The following is a 19,624-nucleotide window of genomic DNA, read 5'->3' on the forward strand; positions in this document are numbered from 1 at the left end:
ATGGAGAACTGTATTATTGATTATATAGTTACTTACATGAATAGTGCATTATCTGAGTTGTTGAATTTAAATGATTGTATTACTGAAATGATAGAAAGATGTGTTACTAGAACTGATATGTTAACACATCTTGTGTTTGTAATTTTCAAGGTACACTCAAAAAAATGAAGTGTTGGTTTTAATTAAAAATATTATGTCAACAGGTTCCACGCAATTTGTTTAAGTAATCTCAACAAACAATAATTTAGTTCATTTTACAAAAGAAGTAAACTCAACAAACCTTAGTAGAGTCAAAAATAAAAATTGAGTTAATTGTACATAAAAAGTCCATAACACCCAATCAATCAATCAGTGCAGCTGCTCAATACAACTTATCAATATCGACTTTTTTAATACGGTTTATCAAACATATCACAAACATATTTGTAATGCAATATTGCATTCCAAACCATTTGTTTGTTTTGTATAATATTGTATTATATTTTGTAAAATATAATTAACTCATACTTGGCCATTTATTACTCGCATACCTATCTAATGGTGCTAGACTTCTGCAAGAGGGTGCCAGAACAACAATTACCCAAAATACACTCCAAAATCCTCAGCCAATGAGATGCAAGTCTGTTTTGGTTTTCTTAATCTGTTACTTTTATGCAACAATGTTATGTTGGCCAAACAAATAAGTTTTAAGTAAAGCTGACAAGATTTACTTTTTTGTTGAATGGACTATAAATTAAGTTCACATTGTAAAATTTATTTTTTATGTTATCACAACATGATAGAATTAAGTAAAATTGGCAATAGTGAAATTCATTTTTTTGAGTGTACATTAGTTGTTTTGCGTTAAAAGCCCCACGACTTTTCTGTCAAATAAACTCAACAGCGTCCTCGAATTTCATGCCACACTATATCCCATCATGCTAGCAAAGAAAACGTTTATGGTTAAATTTTCACTGACAGACTAAATTTTCCCTTGTCGTAGTCTAGATGTCTAGGCCGTGTTTCAAAGGACTGTTACACTTGATTTACACAATTTTTGTGTGTAAAAACATGAATTAAGTTCAACATTCACATTCAAAATAAAGACACATTGAGATCTCTCTAAAGATGAAAGCGTTTACGTTAAAACACTTCCTGATGTCAGGTGATCTTTGAGAGAAATAAAGATTGCTCTAATAAATCTGTTAAGCATTCTATGTGGAACATATAGAAAAGTTTGTTTTATTTCAAAATGTTTCATTCTTCCACGTTGAAAAATAAATAAAAACCATTTGTAAGATCTGCACATTTACACACACAATATTCCCTAGAAAAGTCTAATAAAGTCAATATAAAAATCAATATTTAATACTATGTAACTACTGTATCAATAAACTTATAGACTTTTTCCATCAATCTCTTCAGAATATGATGCTTATTCAATTTATTACTGCAACTTGTTTCAATTCTCCTCAGAGTTGGGTTCAGTCATCTGTCTTTCTCCATTCAGATAAATATTGTAAATTAAATATCATATGTGGTCAAAATGACATGAGTTAGCAGCAGACAAATGTAAGTTCATATGTTTATAAGTTCATCAAATGTATTAGTCTGGTAAAATAGGGGCGGTTTCCTGGACAGGGTTACGATTACTCCAAGAGGCCTTATTTATATTAGGACATTTAAATAGATACTGGAGTGCATCTTGAGACTAAATAATAGACAGATGTTAAGATGTTTTTAAATAAAGGCAGCACAAACATTCATTTTTGTCTGGTCTAAGCCCTGTCTAGGAAACCACACCATAGTGTTTGAATAACTGAGACGTCTAAAACGTGTTGCAAACATTCAGAGTCTCGCCCAGTATCGACTCTTAGTTATGGGAATTGTTAAAACATTTGTCAGTTTTCTGTAAAACATCTGTTTTTATTCTGAGATCAACTTCACTGGAATTGCATGTGTGTAGGGGTGTTTCTCTCTCTCTCTCACACACACGCACACACACACACTGTGTGTGTGTGTGTGTGTGTTTGTGTGTGTGTGTTTGTGTGTGTGTTTGTGTGTGTGTGTGTGTGTGTGTGTGTGTGTGTGTGTGTGTGTGTGTGTGTGTGTGTGTGTGTGTGTACAGAATAGGTGTTTTTCTCTTGGATTGAACCCATAATGCATTAAGGTTAATGTGTCTGCTGCTAGTCTAACGTGAGTTGGACGATATGTGTTTGTGTGTGCGTGCGTGCGTGTGTTGGTTGCAGACTGTCTGATTGAAATTCACAAACTTTATATTTCATGTACTGTGGTGAGAGTGCCAAAATCATATTTCTGCTTTCTGTCCGTAATGATTCATTTATTTGTGTTTTTAAAGGTCCCGTTCTTTCTGTGTTTTTGAAGCTTTGATTGTGTTTACAGTGCCCAATATAACATGGGTTCATGTTTCACGTGTAATTTTTCACACAATTGACTTATCTATATAGCGCTGTTTTCACTGTCCTAAAAATAAACAAGTTGATGTCTTCCTTGTTCTATGAAGTCCCTCCTTCTGAAATAGATATCGTGTTCTGATTGTGTAGTTTGTTTAGTGTGTCATGATTCAAATGCAGTTTAGCTTGCTGTTAGCCTAGCTGACGACTGGCGTATTCCTGTGGGCGGAGTTTAGTCAAAAAACTGTTCTAGTGATGTCATTAAAGCAGGAAGTAGAGGACTGTAGTCCAAACTGGCCGTTCGCTGTAAGGCTTTGAAAGGCGAATTCTGTTAAAAAAAAATCATCTTTATGACCTTTATTATTTTACAGGTATTATTTATGCTATTATAGCAACATTTTCTAGGGTTTAAAAAATGGGATAAGAAAGAGCGTGACCTTTAAGTTCAAAGTAAATCAGTGTGCCGTGATGTTGTATATTTACTGCACTCTTTCAGTACTTTGGGGTGGTTTCTCTGACATGGATTAGACTAGTCCTAAATGTAAGAGCTGTCCAAACTGAAAATAACTTGCACTGACATATCTTAAAATACATCAGTGCACTTTGTTTTGCTTCAAAATGCACACCAGTAATGTTTTTAGTAAGGCATGTTTGTTAAAACTAGTTATATTTCCTAATTAAATCTAGTCCTGTCTTAAGATAATTCCGCTCTGGAAACCCTCTCCCCATAGTGTTTATTATTGATGAAAGAAACTAAGTTAGTGTACACTATATCTTCTGACAAAAGTTCTGCATAAAAAAGAGATAAATGCATAAATTGCTGCATAAAGTGAACACAATTTACTCAGTTAAGTTTTAAGGAACTTCAGTCTATAGAGACAGTCTGTGTTTTATCTGTAGACGAGACGCTGCTGTATTTTTATCGTCCTTACTCACTGTGTCTTATGGCAAAACCAGCATCTTACAAAACATGAGACAGACCAGTCTCCCAGATATTTATTTCATAGGTACACTGTAATGACCGTATTACTGCCAGTACTTTACTGTAGATATAAATTTATGTTACTAACTTAAAATAACAGCCTCATGCAAAGCATTCTGGGAACCAAAATCTGAAGGAAAAAATGAAAAATAAGGATGAGGATTTCTGGTTCTGATTCCCAGAATGCTTTGCATGAGGCTGTTATTTTATAGTTTTATTCTGTAAAGATAAAGACTTGTTAATGTTTAATTTTATTTAACTTTGAACAAACAGCTGCCATTAAATTATTTGTACAGGTTGTATTTGTTAACATTAGTTAGTGCATTTGCTAACATGAACTAACAATGAGCAATATAGTTTTACAACCTTTATTCACCTTTGCTAGTTTTAGTTAATAGAAATGTTTGTTCATGTGATTTTAAATATTAAATCTATAAAAATATATAATGAATAAGTATATGTTGAAATGACCTAAGATTAATAAATGGTGTAGAAGATTTGTTCATGTTAGATCATGGTGCATTAACTAATGTACAACATTCGATTTCAGAAATCTAGGCTACTAGTAAATGCTGAAAATAACATTTTAAACTTTTAAAGATGAATAAATGCTATGTAAGTTCATGATAGCTAATGCATTAACTAGTAATACAAGTCACAGTCTTGCACTGATGTTTATCAGATCTGCAGCTCTATGACATTGTTTACATCAACCGCAATTAAGTTCATAAAGAAAGCAGTCAGTTTAAGGCTACATTGTTATGAATTTCTTAGATTAATCTCACTGGTAGAAGTTATGTGGAAATCCTGCAAATCTCCCGAATCATTTCCAGTTCGAGTTGGTAAAAAAAGACACAGTCTAGACTAACAGCGCCAGTCGAGATCACTAAAGTCTCCCGTCTGTATAAATAACACAAACTAACACATCTCCTGAGAAATCATCTGTTATACAAACATTACTGAATTATTGTACATGATTTCTTTGAATCACAAATATAGATTAAAATTACCCAAAAACAGCTACAGATATTTTTTCACCACATCTGTTTTTCTTTGATGTTGGGAAATAAGACATATTGTGTGGTTTGGTAATAAATATGTCCATTAATTCTGTGTTAATAAAACCAATATTAAAAATGATAGAAGTGATATTACTTTATTTATTCTTATTTATTCATTTATTTATTTATAATGGGACCATGCACAATTTTTACCATAAAATTTTCATCTCATGTATTGTACCGGATTTAGCCGAGGGCTAATTTTCATCCGTAGTCCACTTTACTTTGAAACAATGCAATTGATTAGTTACATTTGACATGTTTTGGTCTGTCAAAAGATTAACCACAATTAATTGTTTACAAAATAAAAGTTTATTTTTGCATAATATATGTGTGTGTACTGTGTGTAATTATTTTGTATATATAAATACACACACATGCATGTATTTAAGCATTTACATGTATATTTCTGTAGAAATTACAGTATTACTGCACTGTAAAAAAAATGTCTGTAGAAATTACAGTATTAATGGGTATTACTGGCAACTAGCTGCCAGTAACTTACTGTACTTTTTACAATTATGTTATTTACTGGCAACATTTTGTTCAAAGTTAAATGAACATGAAACATTTTTTGACTTTATCTTCTACAGTAAGTTACTGGCAACCAGCTGCAAAATTACAGCAATTTTTTTAGAGTGTAGCAACTAGCTGCCAGTAACTTACTGTAGATTTTACATTTATGTTATTTACTGGCAAGAGTTTGTTCAAAGTTAAATGAACATTAAACATTTTCGGTCTTTATCTTCTACAGTAAGTTACTGGCAACCAGCTGCATAATTACAGCAAATGTTTTACAGTATAAATATAGTTTATTTATTTTGATTTTTGATATATATATATATATATATATATATATATATATATATATATATATATATATATATATATATATATAATAAAATAAAAAATTTCTTAAATGTAGTATGTGTGTATCTATTTATATACATAATCATTTTACACAATACACACAAATATTTAACGCAAACACAAACTTTTATTTTGTATGTGATTCATCGTGATGAATCTTTTGACAGCTCTAGTTTTGGTGTAACCAGACGTGTAATAATCAATCTTCAGATAGTGAAAGTTCAGAAAGTTAAACCCACCCACCTTTCAGCTCTGATCTTTAACTTCATAACAACACCTTTAACTAAATGTCATTATTGTTGTCTTGAATGAAGATTTTGACTTATTTAGGCTCTAACATGATATCTAGATGGGCAACTCACAATGTTTTGACTCATTGCACAACATGCTTTATGTGTAGGCTTGCATGCTTTTGAGAAGAACACACGCGCACGCACGCACATAGTAACCTAAATTGTTGTCTATACAGGCAAAAAGATCCCCAAAGATACTTTAAAATCTGTTACCACATTTACCAAACAGTTTAGAAAAACTTTTGACATGCGTGCCCAAAAATGCAGTCTATTGGAAATTAATGTGGGGCACAAATAGATCCCAATAATGCTGCCCATGTAGTGCTCACTAACTTTGAGATGCTGAGGGAAGTAGGGATGTTGTGGTTTATTGCAGTTGTGAAAGTTCAGATGTTGTCTACTCTACAAAGTAAACTGCGTTGTTTTGACACACAGACAGACAGCGACAGGAAAAGTCTCGCTTCCTCCTGTCTGAAGATTTCCTGTCTCACTGTGACTCATGTCGTCTGTCTCTCGTGTGAAGGAGGATCCGAATCACGCCGATATAAAAGCCTCGATCCGGATTGAATCTCGTTGAGACTGATGGGACTGTGAATAGATGTGTGATGGAGAGATTCTGTGGCTTTAGATCGCTTCTGCTCGGATGTTTTCTGATGTCCGGTGAGTTCCGCTTAAGTTTAAACATCAGGGCGACGCGACGCGAAATGAGCGGCGCGTCGACGCGGGAAGGTCGTGAATTATAACGGGAACAGTTCGCTCATTTATATAGCGGATGATGGGTTATTAATACTGTATTCAGATCAGTGCTTTCTGTTTAATGTCTGACACATGTTGACATTTCCGCATTCATGCCCGTCTGCGATACATTTGACAAACATCAAGTTTTAAACAAACACAAATTTTTCTCATTACTGGCGTATTTATTAGTTTGGTAACATCTTGACATCATAAAACTTTTAATTGTGATCTCATATTCATGAAGATTTCATTTAACTTGGTAAATTTGTATTGAGACAGAATGAAATGATTTGACAGTAGATTTATAACTCTTGTGCTATGTCCTAACAGATGTTGATGTACTCCCAATAGACACCATCACAGAAATTCTATTGGTTTTTTTGGGAATTTTATTGGTTGTAATGAAATATAGCCCAAAACACACTACATTGTATTGGTTTTTGTTGGTCTAATGGTATGTATTGGTTCTATTGGTTCTATGTATTGGTTTTAATGGAATATGGCCTAAAACACACTACAGTGTATTGGTTTTTGTTGGTCTCTAATGGTATGTATTGGTTCTATTGGTTCTATATATTGGTTCTAATGGAATATGGCCTAAAACACACTACATTGTATTGGTTTTTGTTTGTCTCTAATGATATGTATTGGTTCTATTGGTTCTATGTATTGGTTCTAATGGAATATGGCCCAAAACACACTACAGTGTATTGTTTTTTGTTGGTCACTAATGGTATGTATTGGTTCTATGTATTGGTTCTAATGAAATATGGCCCAAAACACACTACAGTGTATTGGTTTTTGTTGGTCTCTAGTGGTATGTATTGGTTCTATTGGTTCTATATATTGGTTCTAATGGAATATGGCCTAAAACACACTACATTGTATTGGTTTTTGTTGGTCTCTAATGGTATGTATTGGTTCTATGTATTGGTTCTAATGGAACACACTACCGTGTAGTGGTTTTAATGGTGAAAGCTAATGGTTCCTATTGGTATTTTAATAGAAACCATTAGAATTTTCTGTAATGGTTTTATTGTTTTTTTTTCTGGCAGGGCTCTGATTGAGTTTTTATTTACTGCGTAATATTATCACTTAATTGGATTTTATAGATTTGTAAAACGAAGTTCCTAAAGCCTCTGTGTCCACTAACCTTCATATTACAGCAGATGTTTATGTTTATTTTCCTGGCAGGCTCTTTCTTGTTGAAATGACTTCCAGCACAATGTTTAGACAGTGACGTCATTTTGCATTAGACGCTGTCTGTTCAGATATTTTCTCTTGAACCTGTACTTAATTTTCTTTAAAGGTGCCATAGAATATACAAAATTGTAGACATAGTTGAATAATAAGTGTTGAGACATATCATAAACCTCAAACGCGATTGTTTCCTCATTTTTATGTAAACCTCGTGCATGCAAAAGACAGCTGGAAAACAAACCAATGTCAGTGTACACCCCAACATTAAATTTCACATTAAATTAATTACAATGTTGTTACATTGCTAAAAACAAAGTTGTGACTGCTGAGTTAGCACTAATAAATGCTATATGCTAGTTATGCACCTTTAAAACATTGTCAAATGTGTTTGTGGGCATGGGATGGTTTTATACTAAAACAAAATCTATATTTACAGCCAAGCCATCCTGAAGCACATTTCTTTAGGGTTCGACAGATTCATTTACAAAGTCGAAGGTTTTCCTCACTTTAAAAACATATGGTGGTCTTCATTAGATAATAAAGCAATAAGCCCCAAGAAGCAGTGGGTTACCAGTGCATTTTATAACAGGTAAGGGGCGTTGTTAGGCCCCCTTAGCTGTTATAAAATGCACTGTAACCCCACTGCTTCGCGGGGGTTATTGCGTTTATAAAATGGTTACTTCATATGCATAACATTAGCGTGATTTTATAAAATAAAACACAAATAAGTTGTAATTATATTAGTACAAATATTACTCTTCCGCCAAACAAAGTAGTTCCTCAAAATCAAGCGTGACTGAAACAGAGCGCAGTTCCCAACCAACACAGACGCAGCAAAGACACAATGAAAATATGATTAAAGACTGTGGTGTTTATTTTTATAAATTCATCTAATTTATACATTAACATTTATATCGTGCAACTGTTGAAATGATGATCAAATATGCCACCCAGTTGCCACCCAGTTTTAGTTTAATACCTTGCAGAAAAATTATCTTCTTTAAATAAACATAAAATATCAAATGAAAGAACAGACCATCAGCTTTCAAACAAAAAAAAACGTTTCATCCTACCTTCATTTGTTCTCTTATCACCTCTCAAATTTTCAGCTAAAAGCGGAGATAATTCCATTTATTTGAAGAACTTTTGTAAGAGATCAGATTCAGAGCCATCAAAACTTACACACGCTGTTTTTAGTGTTGAGTGAATGCGTCAGTGTTTAAGTTGGGTAAGATAATAGCGGAAATATGAATTTGATTTAGAAACTCCACAGGGAGAGTTTTACCTTTATTGATGAGATGACTCAACAACATTTATTGCAATTTATCTGGATATCGCCATAATTGTGCAATTGTAGAAAAATTAAAAATATGATTAAAAAGTGTGGTGTTTATTTTCATAAATCAGTACGCAGCAACAGTGGCGCAGTGATACTCCTGTAATGCGGTCTGAACCGTGGGTTTACCGGTGTATTTTATCACGGCTTAGAACGCGTTTCAACCAATCAGAATGAAGAACCAGAACTGCCCGTTTTATAATGTGCATTAACATTATTGCTCATTGTTTAACTTCTGTGTGTTAGTTCAGATGTACAGTAACAATAAAGAGGATTTTTTTAAATAATACAGTATGTGCATTCATGTTATGTATGAGAGAGTGAAGGTACCTGTATGAATGAACAACATGTGAAGTTATCAAAAGAGAGGTTTCTGATTTCTGATCTGTCTGTCTCACAGGTGCATCCCTTCATTCAGCCAATCCGCGTAGTGTGTGTAAGTCATGTGACCCTCGGCCAGGCAGCTGCATGTTCCAGCACTGTTCATCAAACTGTGACGTGTCACAGATCTGCCCAAATCCACAGGACGTCTGCGCTGCTGTCTGGTATGACTACATGTGTCAACATGCATCAAGCAGCACACAGGCTTTTTTTCATATATATTTTAAGAATCACATCACGTCTGTATTATATTGTATATGACTCTTTCAGGTGGAGAGATGATGGAGTTGTCACTATAGAAACCATGTGTCATGACCCGACACAGCCGCTGTACGGTGTGATGCTGGAGGACGTCAGCACTTCTGACTGTTTGTTGACATCCAAACATGTAAGAGGTCGTGACGTCCGTCTGTGTGCCTGTACAGGAGACGAATGCAATGAACGTGTGCTCCTCAGTAAACCGTCAATCCCAGATCAAACCAAATGTGAGTACATGTAAGAGATCATTGTGTGAGTAAATAATGCTTTTATTGTGAGGAAATTCATGTAACACAGTGAACAAATGAAGACCAGATATTTATGGTTGCTATAAAACAATAATGTCTCTCTTTCTTTCATCGCCAGCATCTTTAGAAAAAATCAAGAGGCCTTTCAAACTCTCACAGCTTTGTAAGTTTTGTGACATTCAGTCTACAACCTGCAACGACACAGGAATCTGTAAATCCCCATGCGATATTTCGGCCATCTGCGACAGTCCCAATGAAGTGTGCATCAGTGCATGGTACGTTCACGTTTACCATCAGTGATTTTCACAGTCCGATGGTTCCCGAAACACAGTCGGGAACCACTGACTTAAATAATACACACAAATAAGACAACTGTTGACATATAGTAAGATTATTCGATAGATTTGATCATTGGATATCTTGGAGTCACATTTGGGATCAGTAGAGACCTAGTTGTCTGACCTTCAGTAAAAAGATTTGATGTCAAGTAAAAACAAAATATAAAGGAGCTAAATGTGTGCCATGTTAAACATGTAATCTCTGTGTGAACCACCAAAACTGATAATGTAGAGATATCAGGAAAAGTCTTAATTACTCTACAGGAATTCCGGTCTGTCTTCTAGAAAATCCCGCAGGAAATCTTTCTAATTCATCACAAATATAACTTTGAGTTAAAAAAAAACACGAGAAATATGAAAAATAAATATGATTAATGTTTAACATTCAAAGTTGTTTTCTGTATATGTAAGGGATAATGCCATATTTAATGCACACTTTAACCGAAGCCACTCACAGTGAATTCAAGATTTACATTTAAACAATACTGCATGTGTGGAATCAAACCCTGAAGAAATCTCAGTGATGAGAAATATTACTGTAATGTCAGTCAGTCATTAGATCAGATATCTCCTCTGAAGAGTGTTTACTTTGTGTTTCAGGAGGAGAAATGACGGGAATACTGTTGTGGAGACTGTGTGTCATGATCCAGCGCTTCCGTTTCGTGGACAATATCTACAGAGTGTGGATTATAACAGCGACAGATGTCTGATGAAACAAGTGAAGAGTTTAGAGAACTTCTACATCTGCTCCTGTAACTCTGAAGAGTGCAATGATAAACTCATCTTTACTGAAAGTGAGTCACACAACTATGTGAATAGTGTAAAATGACATGTTTATATATTGTATATTATGTATTATATATTATAATAATGCTATAAACATGGTTTACGGGGACACAGGAAGTAAACTGAAGGTCTTAATAATCAAACTAAATGCTAGTTTTTCATAGATTAAAGACTGCCAACAGGTTTGTGTGATGGTTGGGTTTAGGGACGGGTAGATTAGTGGAAGAGAACAGTTTGTACAGTAGACAATGCATTGTGTCTATGGAGTTGTCCCCATAAACCACATATGTCATTGTATGTGTTTTTGTGTGTGTGCATCTGCGTGTCTGTGTGTGTATGTGTGCGTGTGTCTGTATGCATCTGTGTCGGTGTGTGTGTGTGTGTGTGTGTGTGTGTGTATGTGTTTGTCTGTGTCCTTGTGCGTCTGCATCTCTGTGTGTGTTCATGTGTCTGTGTGCTTGTGTCTGTGTGTGTGTATGTGTTTGTCTGTGTGCGTCTGCATGTCTGTGTGTGTGTGTGTGTGTGTGTGTGTGTGTGTGTGTGTGTGTGTGTGTGTTTGTCTGTGTCCTTGTGCGTCTGCATCTCTGTGTGTGTTCATGTGTCTGTGTGCTTGTGTCTGTGTTTGTCTGTGTCGGTGTGGCGTCTGCCTGTCTGTGTGTGTGTGTGTGTGTGCGCATGTGTCTGTGTGTGTGTGTGTGTGTGTGTGTGTGTGTGTGTTGATTTGTCTGTGTGTGTGTGTATGTGTGTGTGTGTGTGTGTGTGTGTTGATGTGTCTGTGTGTCTGTGTGCTTGTGTCTGTGTGTGCATGTGTCTGTGTGCTTGTGTCTGTGTTTGTCTGTGTCTGTGTGCGTCTGCCTGTCTGTGTGTGTGTGTGCGCATGTGCACGTGTCTGTGTGTGTGTGCATGTGTCTGTGTTTGTCTGTGTCGGTGTGCGTCTGCATGTCTGTGTGTGTGCATGTGTCTGTGTTTGTCTGTATCGGTGTGCGTCTGTGTGTCTGTGTGCATATGTGTGTCTGTGTTTGTCTGTGTCTGTGTTTGTCTGTGTCGGTGTGTGTCTGCATGTCTGTGTGCATGTGTCTGTCTGTGTTTGTCTGTGTCGGTGTGCGTCTGCGTGTCTCTGTGTGTGTGTGTCTGTGTGCATGTGTCAGTGTTTGTCTGTGTCGGTGTGCATCTGCATGTCTCTGTGTCTGTGTGCGTGTGTCTGTGTTTGTCTGTGTCGGTATGCATCTGCATGTCTGTGTGTGTGTGTGTGTATTTGTCTGTGTTTGTCTGTGTCGGTGTGCATCTGCATGTCTGTGTGTGTCTGTCAGTGTTTGTCTGTGTCGTTGTGCGTCTGCATGTCTGTGTGTGTCTGTCTGTGTTTGTCTGTGTTGGTGTGCGTCTGCATGTCTGTGTTTGTCTGTGTCTGTGTGCGTCTGCCTGTTTGTGTGTGTGTGCGCATGTGTCTGTGTGTGTGTGCATGTGTCTGTGTTTGTCTGTGTCGGTGTGCGTCTGCATGTCTGTTTGTGTGCATGTGTCTGTGTTTGTCTGTATCGGTGTGCGTCTGTGTGTCTGTGTGCATGTGTCTGTCTGTGTTTGTCTGTGTCTGTGTTTGTCTGTGTCGGTGTGCGTCTGCATGTCTGTGTGTGTGCATGTGTCTGTGTTTGTCTGTATCGGTGTGCATGTGTGTGTCTGTGTTTGTCTGTGTGTGTCTGTGTTTGTCTGTGTCTGTGTTTATCTGTGTCTGTGTTTGTCTGTGTCGGTGTGTGTCTGCATGTCTGTGTGAATGTGTCTGTCTGTGTTTGTCTGTGTCGGTGTGCGTCTGCGTGTCTCTGTGTGTGTGTGTGTGTGTGTGTGTGTCTATGTGTGTCTGTGTGTGTCTGTGTGCATGTGTCAGTGTTTGTCTGTGTCGGTCTGCGTCTGCATGTCTCTGTGTGTGTGTGTGTATGTGTGTGTGTGTGTGTGTGTGTGTGTCTGTATTTGTCTGTGTTTGTCTGTGTCGGTGTGCGTCAGCATGTCTGTGTGTGTCTGTCTGTGTTTGTCTGTGTGCGTCTGTCTGTGTTTGTCTGTGTTAGTGTGCGTCTGCATGTCTGTGTTTGTCTGTCTGTGTTTGTCTGTGTCAGTGTGCGTCTGTGTGTCTCTGTGTGTGTGTGTGTGTGTGTGTCTGTGTGTCTGTGTGAGTGTGTTTGTCTGTGTCGGTGTGCGTCAGCGTGTCTCTGTGTGTGTGTGTGTGTGTGTGTGTGTGTGTGTGTGTGTGTGTGTGTGTGTGTGTGTGTGTGTGTGTTGGTGTGTGTGTGCGTGTGTCTGTGTGTGTGTGTGTGTCTGTGTGAATGTGTCTGTGTGAATGTTTCTGTGTGAATGTGTCTGTGCATGTGTCTGTGTATGACTCTGTGTCGGTGGTGTATGTGTCTGTGTGTGCGTTGGTGTGTGTATGTGTGTCTGTCTGCATCTGCGTGTGCGTCTTTGTGTGTGTTTGTGTGCGTGTTCGTCTGCATGTGCGCCGGTGTGTGTGTCTGTGTGCATGTGTGTGCGTTTGCATGTGCATCGTTGTGTGTGTGTGCGCATGTTTCTGTGTGTGTGTGTGTATTTTCCTTGGGTAAAACCCTTGTATGCAGATGATTCTACAGTAGATGTTGTTTTAGTCTTATGTACTGTAATTACTCTCTCTCTCTCTCTCTCTCTCTCTCTCTCTCTCTCTCTCTCTCTCTCTTTCAGACATGTGGTTTCCTGTCTATGTTGCATTCTCAGAATACAGTATCGAAGGCAGTAATGTTATGCTAATGTCTTTTGTTGTTTTGTCATGTGTGTCTTGTGTGGTGTATTTGCATGTGACCCGTGTTTACAAGACTCTCACAGTACAGAAGATGTCAAACGTGTCCAGACAGAAGTGTGATTCATATCACAGACTCTTAGATTAACTGCATGATTAAGAAAGATTTATTGCTTAGAGCAGTAAAGACACAAATGAATCATTAGATGTTACAGTAAGACTTTAGAGACTCAAAACTCGTGTGCATAATGCATAAATGTAAACATATGTGATGTGTAGAGCTTTATGTTCACATATCACATGAAGACTCTGACATGATGTAGATCTTCTGTTTGCTCAGATAGTGGGTTTGATATCCTTAAATCTGAGTCTGATGTAGAAAGATTTAGTTCTCTACAACGGGGATTTCCAAACTTGTCTATTGTTGTGCAAGATGATTCATTACTTTTCCTGAAAATGATTTTTCATACCGATATTTTTCCTGTAGCTTCTTCACCAGATGAAGAGAAGAAAGAAGTTCTGCCTGTGTTGTTGGTCATTCTGGTTCCTCTCTTGATCACCGTTCTCGTTATTGTCTCGTTCTTCTACTGGTATCACGTTTGCCGGCAGCTCAAGGTGATCGATCACAAGAGGAAAGGAACGGACAGCGAGACCTACGCCATCATCGGCCACGATGACAACCGTTCTGACAGCAGCTCCACCAACGCCAACAATCTGAACCATAACACGGAGTTGTTGCCAATCCATTTGGACAGTGTTGTCGGCAAGGGTCGTTTCTCTGAAGTCTACAGAGCCAAACTCAAGCAGGGGGTCACGGGCACTGGTGAACCCTTCCAAACCGTCGCTGTAAAGATCTTTCCCTATGAAGAATACATATCGTGGAAAACAGAATGGGAGATTTTCTCTGACGTGGAGCTTCGTCATGAGAATATTTTGCACTTCTTGACCGCCGAGGATCGAAAGGTGGAACGGCAGTATTGGCTGATAACGGCCTATCACGAGCTCGGGAACCTGCGGGAGTTTCTGTCCCATCACATCGTGAGCTGGGAGGAGCTTTGCCGATTGGCCGGGTCGGTGGCGCGGGGCGTGGCACATCTACACAGCGAGCAGACGACGTGCGGGAGAGCAAAAGTACCAATCGTGCATCGAGACCTGAAGAGCTCCAACGTTCTGGTCAAGACGGACCTCACCTGCTGTCTGTGTGACTTTGGACTTAGTCTGCGACTGGATAGCGCAATGTCTCCTGAAGAACTCGCAAACAGTGGACAGGTGAGACCACGATGCTGTTGTCATTATCTGTTGATGGCCGAGGGTAGGGCCGCAAGGTATACCGCAATAACCACCAGCAGGGCAAAATAAAAACTAAAATAAAATAATTAAAAAGAAAACCCGGGCATATCGCAATATTCCATATCAATAGCTGCATTTCCATTTCCCTTCAAATTGCGCAAATTACAATAGAAAATTGAAAATGTGCCCAATTGAGTCGATATATCACAAACCGGTTTTACGCTCAGGTGAGGTGGCTTTTCAGACAATACGAAAAATAAATATATAGTAAAACTGCAGTGGAAACCTACAAACTAAAAACAAGCTGTTTTTTTGTTGTGGCACCATTTGAAGTCGAACACACACATCCCATAGTTTTTGGAATGACTTATTGCGACACTACAAATTAACTTATTAAGTGTTAACTCGTGAAATTACGGTTAATGGGGCGTACACACCAAACGCGAATTTAACAAGTTGTGCGAGTAGATTACATTTAAAGTCAACACAAAGACGCAAATAGACACAAATCCAATCTGGGCAATGGGAATGACGCGAATTGGGTGGCGCGATTGCAGTGAAAACACATCATATTTGTTTCTTCACGCAAGTTGAAAATATTTAACTCGAAAAATTGGCATGACACGAAGTTAAATCTCGCGAGTAATCTAGAGCAAGAAATTGCAATGCTTCGCGTTTGGTGTGTACGCAGCATTAGTCGCATGACATCGCTTAATGGAAATGGCATCATTTCACAATAGTTTTTTGTCGACATTTAGAAAATAACGGTAAAGTTTTGTGCAAATTTTAGTGGTTTGCAATAACCGAATGATTTCAATACTTTAAGAAGTTAATATAAACAATGTTTTTGGTTGATCCAGGAAAGACAAAAATAGTGATGTTTTCATTTTCCCAGAAATAATGTGAAACGTATGTTGGTTATATATATTTTACGTTTTACTTTTATTTCATTTGACAATCTTGAAGCATTATCATATCACATACTGCATTTTCAACAAGTTATCACATATCGCATATTTCTTCAATATCATGCAGTCCTATCTGAGGGTTTATATAGACGGTTTCAGCAGTAACAACATGAACAAGCGGCTTTCATGGTCAACACGTAACTTCCAGTAAACTCCGCTAAGAATAAATAACAAACAAAATCCTTTTAAAGTAGTTTATTTATATAACAAGCAAAATAAACAACACGTAGATTACCTAGGAAACCCAAATATTTTTTTTATTTTCAATGAGGTATTTGTTCAAGATTTCAGTTTAGAAACTAGTCAGACCAATAAACAAACAGAAACTGGAAGTAAGGTTCTGACCAGACGTCCAATCGCGTGACCGCACGTGTGTCTGATGAAACCGTCTATACTGTAGTAATCAACAGCCAAAATGTACAAATATGACATGTGATTTCTTCAAACTTATGTCTTATGTCAGGTTGGCACAGCAAGATATATGGCTCCCGAAGTGCTGGAGTCCCGAATGGACCTGGAGAACACTGAATCCTTCAAACAGGCTGATGTTTACTCTATGGCTCTGGTTCTGTGGGAGATCACGTCCAGGTGCAGCGTGATTGGAGGTGATATATGTCAATCAAATTATCTGACCAATGGTCTGGAAGACCTTCAAAATATTGATCACAGACACACGTCAATCACAAATACTGAATTAATGTAATACAGAAGGAAAAACGGGTCATGCCATTATAAGGTGGATTGGGTAGTCTGGTTACAAAATACACATTATCAGACGTCACACAGGTGATAAATATTTCTTTTCAAAGATGATTTACTGTTGTAGTATAACTGATTACTTTGCTTGTGTGCAATGTGTGAAAAAAGCGAAGGGAAGTTTTTTTTTCTGAAATTAAGAGGAAATGCATATTTCACATCAAAATAAGTGGCGTGAACTTACACTCGTCATGTCACATAGCTTACTTCCTGTGCGCCTGCACTTCCTGTTTGAGTTGTTGTTTGGTTTTCATTTATCCTTTCTCCTGTGACAGGTTACTCACCAGACTCATGAAACTATTTCCATAATGCACCTTTGGTGTCCCCGCCCATTTACAATCACAGCTGTCAATCAAATCCCTCACAAGCTGTTTTAAAAGGGTCATAGCATGAAAATCTGACTTTTTCCATGTTTAAGTGCTATTATTGTCAGTTTCTATTATTGTTGGTGCTTCTATCAATCTAGAAAACATGAAAAGGAACAACCCAGTGACTTAGTTTTAGTAAACAATTCTCTGCAAGCTTGTGAAAAAATAGGTCCTTCAGATTTTGCCTGTTTTGTGACATAGGTAGCAAGTCTTATTACACTAATTCTGCCCCGTAATCTGCACTATTCAACCACGGCACTGACATTTAGTGCAGAGAGGAAGAGAGAGAGAGAAAAAAAAAATTGACAGCACAAATGAATTTCAACAAACCATTTTGTTTTGCATTTCATCAGCTCATTTGCATTTTAAAGGACACACCCAAAAACTGCACATTTTTGCTCACACCTGCAAAGTTTTAACATGCTATAATAAATTCTGTATGTTTTTTTTAGCTAAATCTTCACATACACACTCTGGGGACACCAAAGACTTATTTTACATCTTAAAAAATTTTCGTCATATGACCCCTTTAAATTTGGAGAAAACGTTTTAGGATAATGCAGGAATGTTCTTCTTCTTATAAATGAATTCATTTAATCAAAATGAAGATTTATGTGTAATGTTTCAGGTGTATGATGTGATGATGGATTGTTTGTGTTTTTCTGCAGATGTAAGGGAATATAAACCTCCGTTTGGGACGCTCAGGGAACATCCGTGTATAGACAGCATGAAAGATCATGTGATCAGAGATCGACAAAGACCAGAGATGCCAGCCACCTGGAACAGCCACACGGTAAAAACTAAACCCGACTCATGTAATCAGTTTAAAGCCTTGACTGCTTGCAACACATATTGAAAAGTGAACGACGTCTTTCTTTCTCTCTTTAGGGTGTTCAGTTATTGAGTTCTACTATAGAGGAGTGTTGGGATCATGATCCGGAGTCGCGTCTCACAGCTCAGTGTGTCGTGGAGCGTTTGAATGACATCAGCAGTATGATTGATGTCCTCCCCATCATCTCAGAGCAGAAGACCTCAGAAGATTCTGGAAACTAAATCAATACCGTTTTATTACGACGTGTGCTTTCTGATCTCTATGTAAACAGTGTTTCAAACCAAAGAGTGTTTCTTAACTCCTACAGCCAATAGGAGAAGAGCAGTCATACCCAATGGATTCTGGGATATGATGGATTCATAACATTCATTTTGTCCTTTGAGTCGACATGAAAATAATGTGATTGAAAACTTTACATCTGTGCCAGTGACTCTTAATGAATGATTATTGAGCCGGACATTTTTCAGATAGCCCTACATAAAGGATAAGAGGGAGAAAACATTAAATATTAAAAAAACATATTATAAGCATATTAAGATGAAATTGTAGCAAAACTATGTTTGTGATAAAACAGTGGATCTCTAATAACTTTGGTACACTTTATCCCAAAAGACATTTGTGACCCTGTCTATAAAAACCAAGCTAAAGTTTTATAATCTAATGATGAGATGAGGAGCATCAAAGTTTGATTACACATTGATTCCAATCTTTGACATGATCTTACTCAAGTCAACATTAATTTCAAGATTATATTTTCACAGAATGTTTTTACATTATGTAGGATGATCACCAAAAAATGACTTTAGTTGGGTTTTCACAGACAGGGTCACATTTATAAATGTGCTGCATTTTCACACTCGTGATGCTGTTTATCCAACAAATGTGAACAAAGCTGTCATTTAACCTGATCAATTCTGTATTATACAAAGATGTGTTTATCAGTATCTCATTATACACACCAGGTCAAAAACTTCCCAAACAGCAAAAACATACATTTCTTTGGCCAAAAATATATTTTAAATATATGCTAAATCCATTTTGTAGAAAGCAATGCTCAGTTAAATATATATTTGAATTTGGAAATATATTTAGTTTTAAACTTCATATATCAGCATATATTTCAAAACGTATTCAAAGCAAATACTTTTCTCATTTTACATCCCATATGGCAAAAATGTATTATTTGTCAAAATATATTTTAAATATATGCTAAATACAAGTACATTTTGTAAAGTATATTTTTAAAGTTAAAACTATATTTAATTTTAACTTTTTTAAAACTGTTATGTTTACAGGTTCCTAACATAAACAACGTTTTTCTTCCAATGCGACGTGAATATATTTCCTTGGATTTAAATATATAGAATCAATATTTTACAATCTATGTGTAAAATATATTTCAAAATATATCTGTGAAAAATATGTTTGTAAACATATTCCAAAACATATTTTAGCAAATATATTTTTGGCCATTTTTCTATATTTTGAAATACATTTAAAAATATATATATTTTTTGCGGTATGGGTTGGATTTTATTGTTAGTATTATATTTCTCAGGTATTCCAAACAGTATCCAGGATAAAACTTATAAAAAGCAAATGTTTTTTTATTCGTGACATGTATCAATGTGTATGTTGGTTTAAATAACCTTTATAAATCATAAAATCACTGACTCAGATTCATCCTGTTATGAATTTGTTTGTGTGATGTTGGATTGGTTTCATTGGCCATCTTTAAGGCAAGAACGGCAAGAAATTAGTTTTTTTCACGCAATAG

At 36.7% G+C, this 19,624-nt stretch overlaps 1 protein-coding gene across 1 annotated transcript; it reads left to right on the forward strand.

Moving 5' to 3' along the window:
• Nucleotides 1-6,054: 6,054 nt before the first annotated feature.
• On the forward strand, nucleotides 6,055-19,520 carry tgfbr2a (transforming growth factor beta receptor 2a). Its single transcript, XM_055220295.2, has 9 exons — nucleotides 6,055-6,259; nucleotides 9,274-9,418; nucleotides 9,525-9,739; nucleotides 9,879-10,035; nucleotides 10,699-10,892; nucleotides 14,121-14,902; nucleotides 16,355-16,496; nucleotides 17,684-17,808; nucleotides 17,904-19,520. The coding sequence occupies exons 1-9, from the start codon at nucleotides 6,205-6,207 to the stop codon at nucleotides 18,066-18,068; spliced, it is 1,980 nt and encodes a 659-aa protein (XP_055076270.2). The 5' UTR covers nucleotides 6,055-6,204; the 3' UTR covers nucleotides 18,069-19,520.
• Nucleotides 19,521-19,624: the final 104 nt, after the last annotated feature.

This window comes from Misgurnus anguillicaudatus, chromosome 20 (assembly GCF_027580225.2).
Source record: "Misgurnus anguillicaudatus chromosome 20, ASM2758022v2, whole genome shotgun sequence".
NCBI lineage: Eukaryota > Metazoa > Chordata > Actinopteri > Cypriniformes > Cobitidae > Misgurnus > Misgurnus anguillicaudatus.